The sequence below is a fragment of the Pinus tabuliformis genome, chromosome 8, assembly GCF_031772625.1.
Source record: "Pinus tabuliformis cultivar Carrire ecotype Pingquan chromosome 8, CPIR1, whole genome shotgun sequence".
NCBI lineage: Eukaryota > Viridiplantae > Streptophyta > Pinopsida > Pinales > Pinaceae > Pinus > Pinus tabuliformis.
Window position 1 is genome coordinate 267936051 of NC_142294.1, and position 17239 is coordinate 267953289.

The window sequence follows — 17239 nt, forward strand, 5'->3', positions numbered from 1 at the left end:
AAGGCATCATCATCGTTGTAACTCCATCACTTCAAGGTGTCTCATATCGATCCTCCACATCAAGTCACTCTTTAAAGCCATTCCCATACATGTACTTGAAAGTATGCACCCCATCCTACATCAAAGTGCTTGACCTCAGCTCCCCAATGTATCAAATCCTCCAAGTCCATCATATATGAAGTCTCCCCGGAAGTCACAACCTCATGTCATCATGAGCTCCATGAGTCATCTCCAACCAACATCTCAGCAAGCATACAAGTCTCGGCCCAAAGGTCTCTGCAAGATGCCTCAGCCCTCCATGTAGTGGGAATGCTCCATAGTCTGCTCTCAACTCCATCCAAGTCCATGGCCTTGTTGTACATAAGTGCACGACCTCTCCATCGGCTCATAAGTAATAAGTCTCCATGTCAAATCAGCAAATCCACCTACACAACATCCCTCCCTTAGCACTCCTCATTGGATGCCCATAAGTGACACCTCTACAAGTGCTCCTGCATAATGTCCCTGCATAAGACTGCCATGCTCCATTTTTCCAACCTGATGTCCATGACTAAGTTGCCCATGTAGTCCAACCAAGTAGACCCATCACAAAAATCGGTCATCCTCATCCAAGTCTACAATCTTCGGTCTAGTGAACTCGGTCACCCAACCATATAATCATCACATGAGTTTCTCCATCATAGCTCCCCCACTAAATGTTCCACCAAGACTATCTCTTGGTCTCGGCCATGAGAAGTCCACCCAAGCATCATCATACCTAAGTGTGTGCCCTTCTCTAAGCTGTCCATGAATCATGCGGGGCACTTAGCCAATTCTCCATGTGGCTAAAGCATGACCCAATCCTCCGCAATGATCATCATGTTCCTTCCTTGTCATGGGCCTTTGTACTTTCTACCATAAGGTCACAAACAACCCCAACAAGTCCTGCAACAGTCAACAATCCTTGCTTCTCCATACAAGGTCTCATCGTAGACATCCATGGTAAGATCCTCCCTAGCATCGGCAAACTGATTTTTCCCTCCCCTGCATACGGTCCATATACCAAATGCTTGACTGAAACACAAGTATCAATACTTACTTCATCATCATGAGGCTCTTTCATATGAGTATCTTCATCCATCCATGTCTGCAAACTGCACGATCTTGGTCCAACTTGATCAACACCAAGTTCATCCTCCATCGTTGTCACATCTGCAACATCCTCAATCATCATGGCTTCCTCTTCGTTGTTAGCACAATCTACAACTTCATCTTGCTCCATTGTCCAACCAAGTTGAAGAAGTTCGTCTTCAGCATTCTTTTCCAAGACTTCAAGCTTACCTCGAATCCGGGGATTCTCTTCTTTCATCCGCTTCAATTTGTATAAGGTAAGCAAGAGCTTCCCTTCGTATTCTTCCAAACCTGCCATGCCTTATCGATTAGCTTGGTCCAAGCATTAAGCTTCACCTCTGCCAAACCTGTTCCGCCATTCACCAGCTTCACCAAGTTCCCTGCAACCATGAACTAGCACTTGTTCCACTTGTATGTGAAATCAACTTCCTTTGCCTGCAAGTACCTGCTTCCACTGTCACTTCGTCACGAGCAACCTTGCTCTGATACCAACTGTCACACCCCCAAGCCGACGGTAGTCTTTCAACCACTCTTAGCGAGGTGCGGCTCCATCGAACACTTTCTTTTCACCAATACTTATGTTCGTGGACTACACCTAACCACTTACTCCTACTTAGTTTGTGTTTCGCAACCAAGTATTATTATGTTATCCTTTATACCAATGAACACCCATACACATTCATTAACATCAACAATTATAAACGAGAGTACAATTGCACAGTATAAAGGGAGGGACAACTCCTTGAACAATGAGTTTGCCCGAATAATATATTATACAATCTTTTACAAGTTACAAGCTTTACAAGTATACTTGGAAACCCCAAGTTTCATACTTAGCCAAATTTACAATCCAAGGCAAAACTCGATTGCCTAGCTCATCGGCGCCTCTAGACAATTTCCGCACGACTCACCAACCGTTCATTCACCTCGTCGCACGATCGTGTTGTTTGCCCAACTTGGGCATGCCTCCAAGTCGCCACACACGGGAGCCTCTACCCGAGACACACCTCCGTTCACAATCTCAACACTTCACCAAGTCACCGTGCACACTTGCACGCCGGGCGGGCGCTCACCCGAGTTGCCAAGACGCTCGTGCCAAGTTGTCACACAAACCAGGCGCTCCTCCGTTTCACCGTCGGGCCCCTTCGCACAAATCGGGCGCCACACACCCATGCACGCCTCAACCAACCGTCGAGCGCCACACACCTGTGCACGCCCTCACCCAACCACCGAGCACTCCTGCCCGCACCTTCACCCAATACCACGCTGTCACCATGCGGCCCTGCCCAAGAATGGGCGCATCTCCAAGTTCTGTGCCTCTACCTTGCTGCACCCACGCACTAGACTGCGCCTTCTCCTTGAGCGAAGATGTTGAGCAAATGAGTGATGTCCAAATGAGCTCCACGCTTCACTTGTATATACCAACCGTAGGGCGAGGTCGTGGCTTGCCCAACCGACCTCCCCACGCCCACACTTCATCGCAAACGCCTTGAACTTCAAGTCAGCCTTTGTCTCCAAGTGTGGTCGGCCTCCATAAGGTTAACACCATGCCACCACGCATATAAGTAGCTCGCCCTCCTCATATGCGCATATCTCAATATCGCACACCCAAGGAAGCTCGCACACCAACCGCAGTCACACTTCGTTCAGCCTCAACCGCGCGCCCTCCGCGGTCGCACTTCAGGTCGTTACACAGATGGCGGTGCACATATCCAATGCGGTGGCTATCCGGGTGGTCAACACTGGAATTAAGAAGGCGGCCATGAAAGCATTGCCGACCATTATTTACACATCTCCATCTAAGCTGCCGCCGGGCTTGAGCACTGAGTTCTCCATCTTCTTGATCGAATTCGGGGAAGGAGAAAAGGTGCCAAGGTTGCCCAACTGTAATCATGGTTTCCACATGGAATGCATTGATAAATGGCTCACGTCGCATACTTCATGCCCCATGTGTAGACATTCTCTGAATCTCGGTAACCGGAACGGGAAGTTAGAACGTGCAGCTCCAATATCTCAGGCCACCGAATGAACAACGTGATCCACGTAGTAATCGAGAGCACAGATTCTACTCAAGCAATTCCTCCACACGTCAGAGAGAACCCTACAAGAAGCGATGGGCATTACAAATTCTTCACCGTTGCCTCCGTCCATAGCTTTTGAAAATGAAAGCTCATCTCATCCTATGAACAATGGGGGATGAGTTATTCATATACAAGTTTTTCATGGACTCTGTGAAGAAAATTTGATCTACAAAATCCCTTTTTCTCAATCTACAGCCCATATGTGGGGCTGTAATTGCAGTGCAGCTGGAAGATAGTTTGATCATATATTTTACAAAATATTGTAAATTGAAACAAAGTTTTTTTTGTATTGGGAAAATCCCCTCAGAGCACTCCTATGTAATTATCGATACCTTTCACAAGTTTAAAATATTCAGAAAGCTTTATAAAAGTGTTATGATCTATTCAAAATCTGATAATTCTGTGAGGTAAACCGGAATTGTTTTGTATTTTTACATCTCTTGGGAATCATCAACATTGAATGTCTACTGCTTCAGTTTAAAAAACATAAATATCTCTCGAAGTGGATTAAATAGGACCCTTCGCGACAAGGCATTCAAAAAAATAAAGCAACTGCAGTTAATAAAATATAAAATTAAATTAGTCAATGGGGATATTTTTTTTAGTGGTTTGTGGAATGATTATTATCTCTTTCATTTAGATTCAATTATCTCTTGCATTTAGATTCAGATTTTGGTTGAGTTTTTGATTTATTAATAATTATATTTAGATTTAGATCGTAGGTGAGTTTTTGATTTATTAATAATTATTTATAGGTATTATCTAAAGATGCCACAAATTTATTTAGAAAAATAGTTTTTTAGGAATTTGGTAAAAAAATTCAAAAAATCAGAAAGTTGGAGGAGTTTTTTTTTTCCTAAATATGGCGGAAATGGATTCAGCGCTCTCAATAACATTTGTAGCACCTAAAATCCTAAAATTTGACAGCTATAACTTAGATTTTCAAAAATTTGTGCCAAATTTTAACATAATCTTACCAAAATTTCCATTATTTCTCACTCTAATTTATAACTTTTTAAAACTACACCATACATATATATATATATATATATATATATATAATGAAAGATCTCGGCAACATGTGTACCATCCTCTGGACAACCAGTGATTCAAGATTCGTTTGCGTGAACAACTGAAAATTTTAATATCCAAGCTTATTTCCCTTTATATATATATATATATATATATATATATATATATATATATATATATATATATATAGATATATATATATATAATTATTAAATTATGTTTGATAATTCATAGTTTTATATGCTTATGAGTTTTAATTTGGGTATTAATAGTCAAATAACAATTTTAAAAACTTTTATTGAGTTTAGAGATTTATTTTACAGGTTGGTAAGCAGGTCATGTGTAAGTTTGTTGGTACTCAATGTAGAGTTGACGGCATGTCCCTCCTAAAATAAAAATAAAATATTCTCTCAGTAGAAAAGCATTGTTCTCTATAATAAAAAAACAAAATGAATGTGTTATATAATAAAATATTTAATATATTTTATTAATTAATATTGATGTATACTTCAAAATACATTAATAACAAAATAATCATTTTGATGCACACTCATAAAATGTCAGGATACACATGTTATCTAAATTATTTTAATGTCAACTATGCATATATTATATATATATTTTTAAAAAATATGTATGTATTGTATAAAACTATTGAAAATAAAATTTTTTTATAGTTAAAACTTTTATAGTGTCACTGTTTTACTTTAGGTATATGTTATTTTTCTAAATCCAATGGATTTTTTGGATTTACAAGTTTAGGTTATATACTTTATATAGCATTCAAAATTACAATTTAAACAATTAAAAATTACATATTGCACTCTCAAAAAAGTTTGCACTTAAAATAATTTGATTCTTCTCTACCTATAGACAACACATACACCCAAAAAAACAATTTCAGATTAAAAAGCAAATTCCTTGAATAATAATAATAATATTATTATTATTATCATCATCATCTAAGTTTAAGGTCACGACCAAGCCAAACACCAAATTGGTTTATGGGACACTCTTGTTTGTGGGACAAGAGATCCAATTTTAAGGTCACGGTGAACGAAACACCAAATTGATGTATGACATACACTTGTTTAGTGACTTGACTGTTAATTCTACCAAAACATACATACTCTACCCTCTCTAATTTTGCACTCTTAACCTCTTAAGATGAAACACATATTCTTTACTATTAAACCCACTCAAACTATATATAAAATATCTTCCATTACCTTTTTATATAAAAATAAAAATTTTAAATACTTAAGGTTTTAAAAAATTAGATTCACCTAACACCTCGTTATAGACTAACGAGATGTATTTTGTTACACATTCATTCACATCCTCCTCATTTTAATTTTCCCATAATTTTCATTGATATGTTATTTATCTGGGTAGTCATTTTAATTAAAATTTAAAACTAGAATGTTTTAGTAAATTGAACTTTGAATGTAAAAAATTAGCCCAAAAAAATTATACATTTTAACATTTTCCGAACCAAATTTCAAACATAACATGATAAATTTTATTAAAAATGAAAAATTCACCTCCTTACATAATTAACGCAATAAATTCTATCAAAAATTATAAAAAGTCACCTCCTTAAACTACTGCTTTTATCTGTTTTATGGTTTCAGGGCCGTCCGGTATGCATGAAACGCCTCCACGTGTCATTTTATCAGCCCACAAACATTCTAAAAATGATCGATTCCTCTAGCAAGTGATGACACCATAGCATGTGACCACTCTCCAGTAACACGAGCTACGTGGGCTGTACAAAGTAATTGTTTAGGAGGATCGTACAGCATCTTCTCGAAGATTCCAGGCGCGCAGATGTTTAAGTATGTGCATCGTGAGGATTTTACTTTATTATGTGGATATAAAATTGATTGTTTAATATTTGTAAGTGACTCATCAAACATTTTTGCAGTCAATCTTTTTGAATTCTTTTAAATTTTTAAATAAGGGTTTAAGTTATAATATTAATTATCATAATCTACATGCTTTAACGAATTATCTGAGGCATCATATTTATTTACATATTTAAAACTACCAACTAATTCCAACGCGCTCATAATCTAATTTTGTTAATAGTCACCCTAAAAAATTCAAAAAATGAGAAGTGTTTTTAAAGTATATATATATATATATATATATACTTTCTTAATAATTAAATTAATTTTTATTAGGTTAAAAATAATTTCAGATTATATTTTAAAATCAAATATTAATTTAAATTATATAATAATTTTTATTAATTAGATAAAAAATAATTTAAATTTTATTTTAAAATCAAACTATATATATAAAAGTGTTAGTATCTAATATTATCATTATCAAAATAATTATTTTAAAGTTACAATAGTACATCTAAGGGTGTGATTAAGTCTTTTTAGTTGGTTCATTAAGATATTGGACTGAATACTATTGTCAGATCCCACTTGAATATCAGAGAGTTATAGAACTTAGCACTCCCTTATCATCAAACCCTGACAACTTCTTTTAGTGAGCTCACATATGAAGGGCAATACATATAAACATATTCATAGTTCACCAAGCAACATGAACACACACTCTACTACAAATATACATGTCCAATTGTATTTAAATAATACAATGAGCTATCCTTCGACATGTAAAATTGCAATCACAGAGGAATTACATAAGGTTCCACCTTGTTGAAGAAACATATAACCCTTATTAGTACATCTTCGAGTAATACCACAACGAACATTCCCTGTATATTGAATCTCATTTCCACATGTCATTGAATATATAAGAAGTCTTCTAGGTATATCTGAAACCAACTCTAGATAAGCTAATCGACGATCTTGTTGCTATAGTACACCAATAAAAACACTTGAGACCACTATCTAGTACTTAGGTAGTTGAATAATACACCTAAAGGAACAGTTGAGCCTCCTTAGTCGATTCACTATAATATTGGGTTGAGTACTATTGTTGGAACCTGCATGGATATCACATAGTTATACCACTTCACACTCCTTTATTCTCAAGGCCCATTACCTTTTTCTAGGGAGCTCATCCATGAAGGATAATACATATACATTAAAATAATCTCTCTTGTTAACTGTTCTAGTCAAGCAATTAGTTACCCATCCAAGTCATTTTTAGAAATATGTTTTCTTAGACACTTCTAGTCATAATATTTATAGAAGATTCATGCAAATCCTTGATATCTTTCAAAGCAGTTTATTTTAGGTGATTCTAGGAAGTTCCTGGTCTATGTAAAATATATTTGATGATGAGAAGGGCATGCAATGTCTCAAGCATTTTTTCTCATTCCCTCTCTACCTCTTTGTAAATATTATCATGGTATTAATGTAGGCTTAAAACTCTTCATAAATCAAAGAGCACAATGTAAAAAGTAAGATCTAAAAATTTGAAAGTGAGGTTGTGAGTGGGTGGTGAATAGGTCACTATTACCATTGTCATTAAATAAACAAGGTTATTGTTTGCTGACACATAGCCATGAGTAGAGTTGTGAAAGTTTTTTTGTATGTGAGAGTAGAGCTTCTATTTTCATCGATATGTGCATAGTTACACTAGGCCTAAATAGTAGTTTTAGAATAGAACCTAAGGCGCCACTACCATTTCCTTGAACCATTTGCAACCCTATTAAGTTGAGCTAGCATAGTGTTTTGTTAGAGGGAGATTTATGTTCGACTACTATAGTTTTATTTGGGTAGTACACCAATTGGTATGACTGTTGAATACTATTGGCTTGAACTATCTGTGAATATTAAAAAAAAATTATTTTTTCTTACTTTAGATTAATAGTTTATTTAGAGTAAGTCGAGAGTGCTATTAAATTTTCTTGAATGCTTCATGACTTATGGTTAAAAGTCTTGTCTTAAGAGTCAGGCGATATTTTTTTAAAAGAAGGTTTTATTAATGAAAAGGAGTTTCATATAACTCTATATGGTGAATTATATAAATATATAATTTTTATGATTGGTATGGTGGTGATTGGTAGTTGGTGAAAATATTGGTTTTAAAGTGTTTTATTTATTTATGAAAAGAGGGTTTTGACATAATTTTACTTTGCACAAGAAAGTTTTATTTAAGAAATGAGTAATTGAGTATTGAAAAACAGGATGGGTGTAGTTGTGATATTTTTTTTTGCATTACAGTGGTTTTTTAATGGCTTCTACAAGAAATATTGGGAAGAGACAAGGACCAATTCTTATTGGAAAAAACTATGAGTTTTGGTCCATGAGATTGAAGAGCTCCATGCAGGTACATGAATGTTGGGAAGTAAGAGAAAATGGCTTCATAGAGCTAGATCAAACATATTTTCAGGGAATATCCAATAACAATAAAGATAAAGTTGAAGAAATAAGGGAAAAGGAGAACAAGGCCAAGTTTTGGATCCAAATTTTAGTGGATGGAAATTTTTCCCGACATATTAGGAGCACCCAATGCGAAGAAAGCATGGCATATCATGGCAATGATAAAGTGAAAACTATGAAGATTCAAACGCTCAAGAAAGTGTCTTAAACATTGAATATGAAGGAGATAGAGAATGTTGACCAGTTCATGAATATAGTGATGAGAGTTATGAACTAGCTCAGGACTCATGGAGAGATGGTTGAAGATAAAAAAATATGGAGAAAGTTCTTAGGAGCTTACCTAAGAAGTTTGAGATGGTTTTTATTACCAAGAGGAGTCCGATGGTAGAGGAATTTAGGGGATCTCTCTTATCTCGTGAATCAAGAACCTCTATGGAGGATGAGTCCTTATAAAATGTCTTCAAGAATTAAGACTCCATTCATAGAGGTAGAGGTAGATAAAATAGTGGAAAAAGTCAAAGAGGATGTGGTAATGTTCAAGCATAAGGAATAACTCCACCAGAATAATAATCAAAATCAACTCAACATATAAACTCTCAAAATTAGAAGGGGAGAGGTAGAAGATTGATAGTTAATTCAATTGTGTAATGTTATTACTACACGAAATATGACCATTAGGAAAGTGAGTGCAAAAAGGGGCATTTAGGTTTAAACAAGGGTAGAGGACATGTCTCCAACAATGAAGAAGGAGAAACTAAGTCAATTTTCATCTCATGTCAAATTGCTGAAGAATACCAAATCAAGGATTTTTGGAAGCTGGATAGTTGTTACATCAATTATATGATAGGTAATAAGAAGTTGTTTCTAGTATTGATAATTCTATTCAATATGAAATTACTCTAGGATATGGTCATCAAGTGAAGGCCATAGGAAAAGGTTTTGTGTCTGTATAGACTAAGAAAAATGTGAGGAAAGATAATCATGATGGTTATTATGTACCAAACCTCAATCATAACTTGTTAAGTATTAGCTAGTTGAGTGTAACGACACTGGGTTAAATGAGAAATACATGAAAGAACACGATTGCAATCACGTTTTTCATGTATTTCTTATTTTTCGTGTAGTAGGGTCCATCTAAAGTATGCAACATGTGTACTCCTTGGATGAGGAATCAAATTCTGCATCCAACGAGTGTTTCCACTCGAAATTTAAGTAAAGCCATAAGGAGATAAGTTGAAAATATGAGTTGAAAAAATATTTATTTCTTTTTCCCCTCTAAAAGTTGATGATGCAATCTAATCTTATTTTATTATTTCCAGTATAACTTTATAATTTCCTTAGGAGACCATTTTAGACCTCAAAATTCCCCTAATGTGAGGCATCATATTTACTTACATATTTAAAAATACCAATTAATTCGAACACTCTCATATTCTAATTTTGTTAATAGTTATTCAAAGAAATAAAAAATTGAGAAGTATGTTTAAACTTGTTTATACTCTCATGACCTAATTTGATTAATAGTTACCCTGAAAAAATAAAAAAATGAGAAGTATGTTTAAACTTGTTTATATATATATGAGAGATAATTTTTTGATAATTACATCAATTTTATTAATTAAGTTAAAAATAATTTCAAATTATATTTTAAAATCAAATATTAATTAAAATTATTATTAAATTATATAATAATTTTTATTAATTAAATAAGAAGTAATTCAAATTTTATTTTAAAACCAAATCATATATGTATAAAAGTGTTAATATTTAATATTAGCATTATCAAAATATCAATATAATTTAAATTACTGTAATCTTATTCAAAAATAATTAATTTTAGGTTATAATAGTACATCTAAGGGTATGATTGAACCTTCTTAGTTGCTTCACTAAAATATTGGGTTGAGTATTATTATCAGATTTCACTTGAATATCGTAGAGTTATAGCACTTAGCACTCCCTTATCATCAATACCTAACAACTTCTTTTAGTGAGCTCACATATGAAGGGTAATACATATAAACATATTCATAGTTCACGAAGCAACATGAACACACTCTCTGCTACAGATATAAATGTCCAATTGTATTTAAATAACACAATGTGCTATCTTTCGATAGGTAAAGCTGCAATAAGAGAGGAACTACATAAAGTTCCACCTTGTTGAAGACACATATACCCCTTAGTAGTACATATTCAAGTATTAGTACATCTTCGAGTAGTACCACAATAGACATTCCCAGTATATTGAATCTCATTTCCATATGCCATTGAAAATATAGGAAACATTCTAAGTATATCCTAAACCAACTCTAGATAAGCTAATCGACTATATCTTTGCTAGAGTAGACCAAGAAAAACACTTGAGGAGACCACTATCTAGTACTTAGGTAGTCTAGTAATACATCTAAAGGCACACTTAAGCCTCATTAGTCCGTTCACTAAAATATTAGGTTGACTACTATTATTGGAACTTGCATGGATATCACATAGGTATAGCACTTTATACTCCTTTATTCTAAGACCTAATAACGTTTTCTAGGGAGCTCACCCATGAAGGATAATACCTATACATTAAAATAATTTCTCTTGTTAACTAGTCTAGTCAAGCAGTTAGCTACCAATCCAAGTCATTTTTAGAAATATGTTTTCTTATACACTTCTAGACATAATATTTATAGAAGATTCATGCAAATCCTAGATATATTTAGAAGCAATTAATTTCAGGGGATGCTAGAAAGTTCCTGGCCTTTATAAAATATATTTGATGATATGAAGGACATGCAATGGCCCAAGCATTTTTCCTCATTCCCTATCTACCTCTCTACCTCTCTGTAAATATCTTCATTGTATTAAAGTAGGCTTAAACCTCTTCATAAAAAAAGAGCACAACTTAAAAGGTAAGACCTGAAAATTTGAAAGTCACGTTGTGAGTGGGTGGTGAATAGGTTGCTATTACCATTGTCATTAAAGAAATAAGGTTAATGTTTACTGACACATAACTATGAGTGACCTGAAAATTTGAAAGTCGGATTGTGAGTGGGTGGTGAATAGGTTATTATTACCATTGTCATTAAAGAAGTAAGGTTAATGTTTACTGAAACATAACTATGAGTAAAGTTGTAAAAAAACTTTGGTATGTAAGAGTAAGGCTTTTATTTTCATCAATATATTTATAGTTAGAGTAAGCCTAAATATTAGTTTTGGAATAGAACCTAAAATGCCACTACCATTTGTAACCATTTTAAGCTGAGCCACCATAGTGTTTTGTGAGAGGGAGACTTATGGTCCAATATTGTAGTTTTCTTTATATAGTATCCCAACTGGTGTGACCATTGAAAACTATTGGCTTAAACTATTTCTGAATATTAAAAAACTTATATTAATTTTTTCTTACTTTATATTCATAGTTTATTTGGAGTGAGTCGAGAGGGCTATTAAATTTGTTCGAATGCTTCATGACTTATGGTAAAAAGGCGTGTCTCAAGAGTCGAGCCATAATTTTTAAAAATAAGGTTTTATTAATGAAAAGGAGTTTTATGTAACTCAAGAGTGAAGCCATAATTTTTAAAAATAAGGTTTTATTAATGAAAAGGAGTTTTATGTAACTCTATATGGTGATTGATATAAATATATAATTGGTAAAACCTCTGGTCTCAAGAGTCAAGCCATATTTTTTTAAAAGAAGGTTTTATTAATGAAAAGGAGTTTTATGTAACTCTGTATGGTGATTGATATAAATATGTAATTTTTATGATTGGTATGGTGGCGATTGGTAATGGGTGAAAATCTTGGTTTTAAGGTGTTTTTTTAATTGCTAAAAAGAGGTTTTTGACATAATTTTACTTTGCACAACAAAGTTTTGTTTAAGAGATGAGTAAGTGAGTATTGAAAAAAATGAATGGTGTAGTCGCTAGAAAATATTTGGCATGTTTAGAATTTTTTTTTAAATTCTAATGCATCTTCTCCAAGGGGAGAGGAGAGCAGTGTGTGGTTTAGGAATTCCATTAACAGGGACACTCTCAACTCCGATCTAGCTATCATTCTCGCAGCTATGGTGTGCGCTCTCATCTGCACTCTTGGCCTCAACTCGGTGCTCAAATGCACACGTTGCTATAGGAGACAGATTATAAGGACCTGCAGTCCTTAGTCACGTTCTGGCTTGAAGGTGCGAACTCAACCAAAGTGTGTGAAAATGTTATGGTAAAATATGAGTGCATGGAAGGTTGGGCGAGCTACTTATATGGCGTGGGGAGCGGTTGGCCCAACCCACGGGCCGACCAACAAGTGAAGAGTTTGGTGATGACCAACGACATGTTTAGAAGCGTTTTGTGATGGCGTTAAGGGCATGGGCAGGTTGGCGGGGTAGCCGCTACCTCACCCCACACTCATATATATTGGGAGAGCGATGGAGCTCATTTCAACCAATCGCTCATCGCTCAACACAAAGAAGACTTCACTCATGTGAAAGAAAGTGCGTGGAACAAGGTGCGGACGCAGTAAAGAAGGAACACACAGTTTGGATATGTGCCCGTTCTTGGGCAAGGCCGCATGGAAGTAACACGCATATCTCAGGTTTGGGTGAACTGCGCCGGCAGGGTTGCCCGCTGGTTGGAGAAAGGCGTGGGCGCCTGGTTTGTGCAACGACTTGGCACGGGTTCTTGGGTGACTCGGGTGAGCGCCTGACCATTGTGCAAGTGTGCACGGTGTGACGTGGTGAAGTGTTGAGGTTGTGAACAAAGGTGTGTCTCAGGCAGAGGTGCCCGTTTTTGGCGACTTGGATGTGCGCCCAAGTTGGGAAAACAAGACGATCGTGCGAATAGGTGAACAAAGGGTTGGTGAGTCGTGCGGTGACCGTGCGGAGGCACCGACGAGCTGGGCAACCGAGTTTGCCGAAGTTGGAAAATTGGCTAAGTGTAAATTTGGGGTTTCCTAAGATTTAACTTGTACTTTGTAAAAGTGAAGATTTTATAATATATTGATTCGGGCAGACTCATATTGTAGGGAGTTTCCCCTTCCTTTATACTGTTGTGCATTTCTCTTGTATAATGTTATTTATGTGAATGTTATGGGCTTTCACTTGTCTAAAGGAACACATTAATAATACTTGGTAACAAAAATAAGACTAAATATGGAATGTATTGGTGAAAAGAAAACGATTGGTAGTGCCACACCTCGCTATAAGCAGTTGAAAGACTACCGCAAGTGTAGGGGCGTGACAGGTGGTATCAGAGCCAGTCCAAGTTTTGGAGGAAACTTGGTAAACTAAATCAAGGAGCTGATTCTACGAAGACCAAAGACTTGGCAGGGAGCTCAAGTTTTGCAGTCGACAGGTGGAATATCAGGTTGATTCAGGTGAATGGTGAAACAAGTCTAGCAGACGTGAAGCTTAGTGCTTGGACCAAGCTAAACAACAAGACATGGCAGGTTTGGAAGAATGCGAAGGGAAGCTCTTGCTTACCTTATATAGTTTGAAGCGGATGAAAGAAGAGAACCCTCAGATTCGAAAGGAACTTGAAATCTTGGAAAAGAATGTTGAAGACGAACTTCTTCAACTTGGTTGGACAATGGAGCAAGATGAAGTTGCAGATTGTGCTGACAAAGAAGAGGAAGCTGTGATGATTAAGGATGTTGCAGATGTGACAACAATGGAGGATGAACTTGAGATTGATCAAGTGTTGGACCAGGATTGTGCAGTTTGCAGACATGGGTGAATGAGGATACTCACACGAAGGAGCCTCATGATGATGATGTAAGTACTGTTGATACTTGTGTTTGACTTGAACATTTGGGAGATGAGCCATATGCAAGGAAGAGAAAAGTCAGTTCACCGATGCTAGGGAGGATCTTACCATGGATGTCTACGATGACACCTTGAATGGAGAAGCAGGGATTGTTGACTGTTGCAGGACTTGTTGGGGTTGTTTGTGACCTTATGATAGAAGGTACAAAGGCCCGTGACAAGGTAGGAACATGATGATCGTTGCGGAGGATGGGTCATGCTTTATCCATATGGAGAATTGGTTAAGTGCCCGACATGACTCATGGACAGATTGGAGGAGGGCACACTCTTGAGGTATGATGATACTTGGGTGGACTTCTCATGTCTGAGACCAAGAGATAGTCTTGGTGGAACATTTAGTGGGGGAGCTATGATGGAAGGGACCCATGATGATGATGATATGGTTGGGTGACTGAGTTCACTAGACCGAAGGTTGCAGGCTTGGATGAGGATGACAAATTGTTGTGATGGGTCTACTTGTTTGGACTAAATGGGAAACTTAGTCATGGATATCAGGTTGGAGACATGGAGCATGGCGGTCTTATGCAGGGACATTATGCAGGAGCACTTGTAGGGGTGTCACTTATGGGCTTCCAATAAGGAGTGCCAAGGCATGGATGTTGTGTAGGTAGATTTACTGATGTGACATGGAAATGTTTTACTTATGGGCTGATGGAGAGGTTGTGCACTTATGTACAACAAGGCCATGGACTTGGGTGGAGTTGTGAGCAGACTATGGAGCATTCCTACTACATGGAGAGCTAAGGCATCTTGCAAATACCTTTGGGCCAAGACATGTATGCTCGCTAGGATGTTAGTTGGAGATGACTCATGGAGCTCATGATGACATGGGGTTGTGACTTTTAGGGACTTCATATATGGTGGTCTTGGAGGATCTGTTGCATTGATGAGTTGAGGTTAGAGACTTTGATGCATGATGGGGTGCATACTTTCAAGTACATGTATGGGAATGGCTTGAAAGAGTGACTTGATGTGGAGGATTGATATGAGACACTTTGAAGTGATGGAGTTACAACGATGATGATGCCTTAGTGACTACACTTGGGCATGGGTTGAGCCGAGACTCAACTACTTTGCACACATGGGAGCTGACTGATCTATGATCATGGGAAGCACATGGATAGATGACAGAGGTGTATACTTGTTTCTATGGCAGACTTGAGGGATGGCACATTGTAGATATGATGGAGGTTGCTTCAAGGACCTGGATGTGGTACATCGAGAGTCAAAGATGATCTCTTCACTTTGAGGAGATGGATGTTTTGCAGATGGATGATGTTGGGATAGATGCCGCTGATTTCATGCAGCACATTGACACCACACATCATGGACAACATGTTGCAAATGAGATGAGAACTACTTCATGGAACTAAGCATGGCTTACTTATATGGAGATGGATTCTTGATCGAGTCGATGATGTGACGGGATGTTCAAAGAAACAACTGATGGTGGCACGAGGATGTGCATTCTCATGGTTTGAGCGTGACAGTTGGATTAGCTACCCAACTAGTTTAGACATGGGGTCACGAAGTGTGCAGAGATGTGTTAGCATTTGTTGGAGTATCATGGTAGTAGTTCACACGAGGACGACACATGATGAGGTAGACACAAGAGGTTGCAAGAAGCATGTAGCTTGGATGGAAGGACTAGCCTTCCACGATGGGGAGAAGCATGTCGGGATTGTGACAGGATGGTTGATGATCATGGATTGAGATGATTTCCGATGTATGACATACCGATGGGGTGTATACCTTGGTATGGTGATCTTGGTGACAGATGGTTGCCGAGACAAGACATGATGGAGACAGTGGTTCTACATATGTTGCAGGGATGTTTGCAGTATGTGGAGGAGTTGACATCATGGATGAGACAGTTGTTATGAATCTTGGTGGATGGCTACCAGGATGGTATGTTGTCGAGGACGACAACGACTTTAGGTGGAGGAGGATGTAAGGACCTGCAGTCCTTAGTCGCGTTCCAGCTTGAAGGTGCGAACTCAACCAAAGCGTGCGAAGATGTTATGGTAAAATATGAGTGCGTGGAAGGTTGGGCGAGCTACTTATATGGCGTGGGGAGCGGTTGGCTCAACCCACGGGCCGACCAACAAGTGAAGAGTTTGGTGATGGCTGACGACATGTTTAGAAGCGTTTTGTGATGGCGTTAAGGGCGTGGGCAGGTCGGCTGGGTAGCTGCGACCTTGCCCCACGCTCATATATATTGGGAGAGTGTTGGAGCTCATTTGAACCAATCGCTCATCGCTCAACACAAAGAAGACTTCACTCATGTGAAAGAGAGTGCGCAGAACAAGGTGCGGACGCAGCAAAGAAGGAAGGCGCAGTTTGGAGATGCGCCCATTCTTGGGCAAGGCCGCACGGAAGTAACATGCATATCTCGGGTTTGGGTAAAGAGCGCGGGTAGGGTCGCCCGCCGGTTGGAGAAAGGCGTGGGCACCTGGTTTGTGCGACGACTTGGCACGGGTTCTTGGTTGGAAAATTGGCTAAGTGTAAATTTCCGGTTTCCCAAGATTTAACATGTACTTTGTGAAAGTGAAGATTGTATAATATATTGATTCGGGCAGACTCATATTGCAGGGAGTTGCCCCTCCCTTTATACTGTTGTGCATTTCTCTTGTATAATGTTATTTATGTGAATGTTATGGGCTTTCACTTGTATAAACGAACACATTAATAATACTTGGTAACAAAAATAAGACTAAGTATTGAATGTTAGGCGTAGTCTACAATCGTAAATATTGGTGAAAAGAAAATGATTAGTAGTGCCGCACCTCGCTATAAACTATTGAAATACTACCGCAAGTGTAGGGGCGTGACACGGATGGCGATGCACATATCCGATGCGGTGGCTATCCGGGTGGGCAACACTGTAATGAAGAAAGCGGCCA

At 37.5% G+C, this 17239-nt stretch overlaps 1 protein-coding gene across 1 annotated transcript; it reads left to right on the forward strand.

The window, feature by feature from the left end:
• Positions 1 to 2806: 2806 nt before the first annotated feature.
• On the forward strand, positions 2807 to 3139 carry LOC149235180 (RING-H2 finger protein ATL78-like). Its single transcript, XM_089368476.1, has one exon. The coding sequence runs from the start codon at positions 2807 to 2809 to the stop codon at positions 3137 to 3139; it is 333 nt and encodes a 110-aa protein (XP_089224602.1).
• The last annotated feature ends 14100 nt before the right edge of the window (positions 3140 to 17239 follow it).

Coding starts and splice junctions, on each gene's coding strand:
- LOC149235180 (XM_089368476.1), top strand. CDS start 2,807: ATGGCGGTGCACATATCCAATGCGGTGGCTATCCGGGTGGTCAACACT.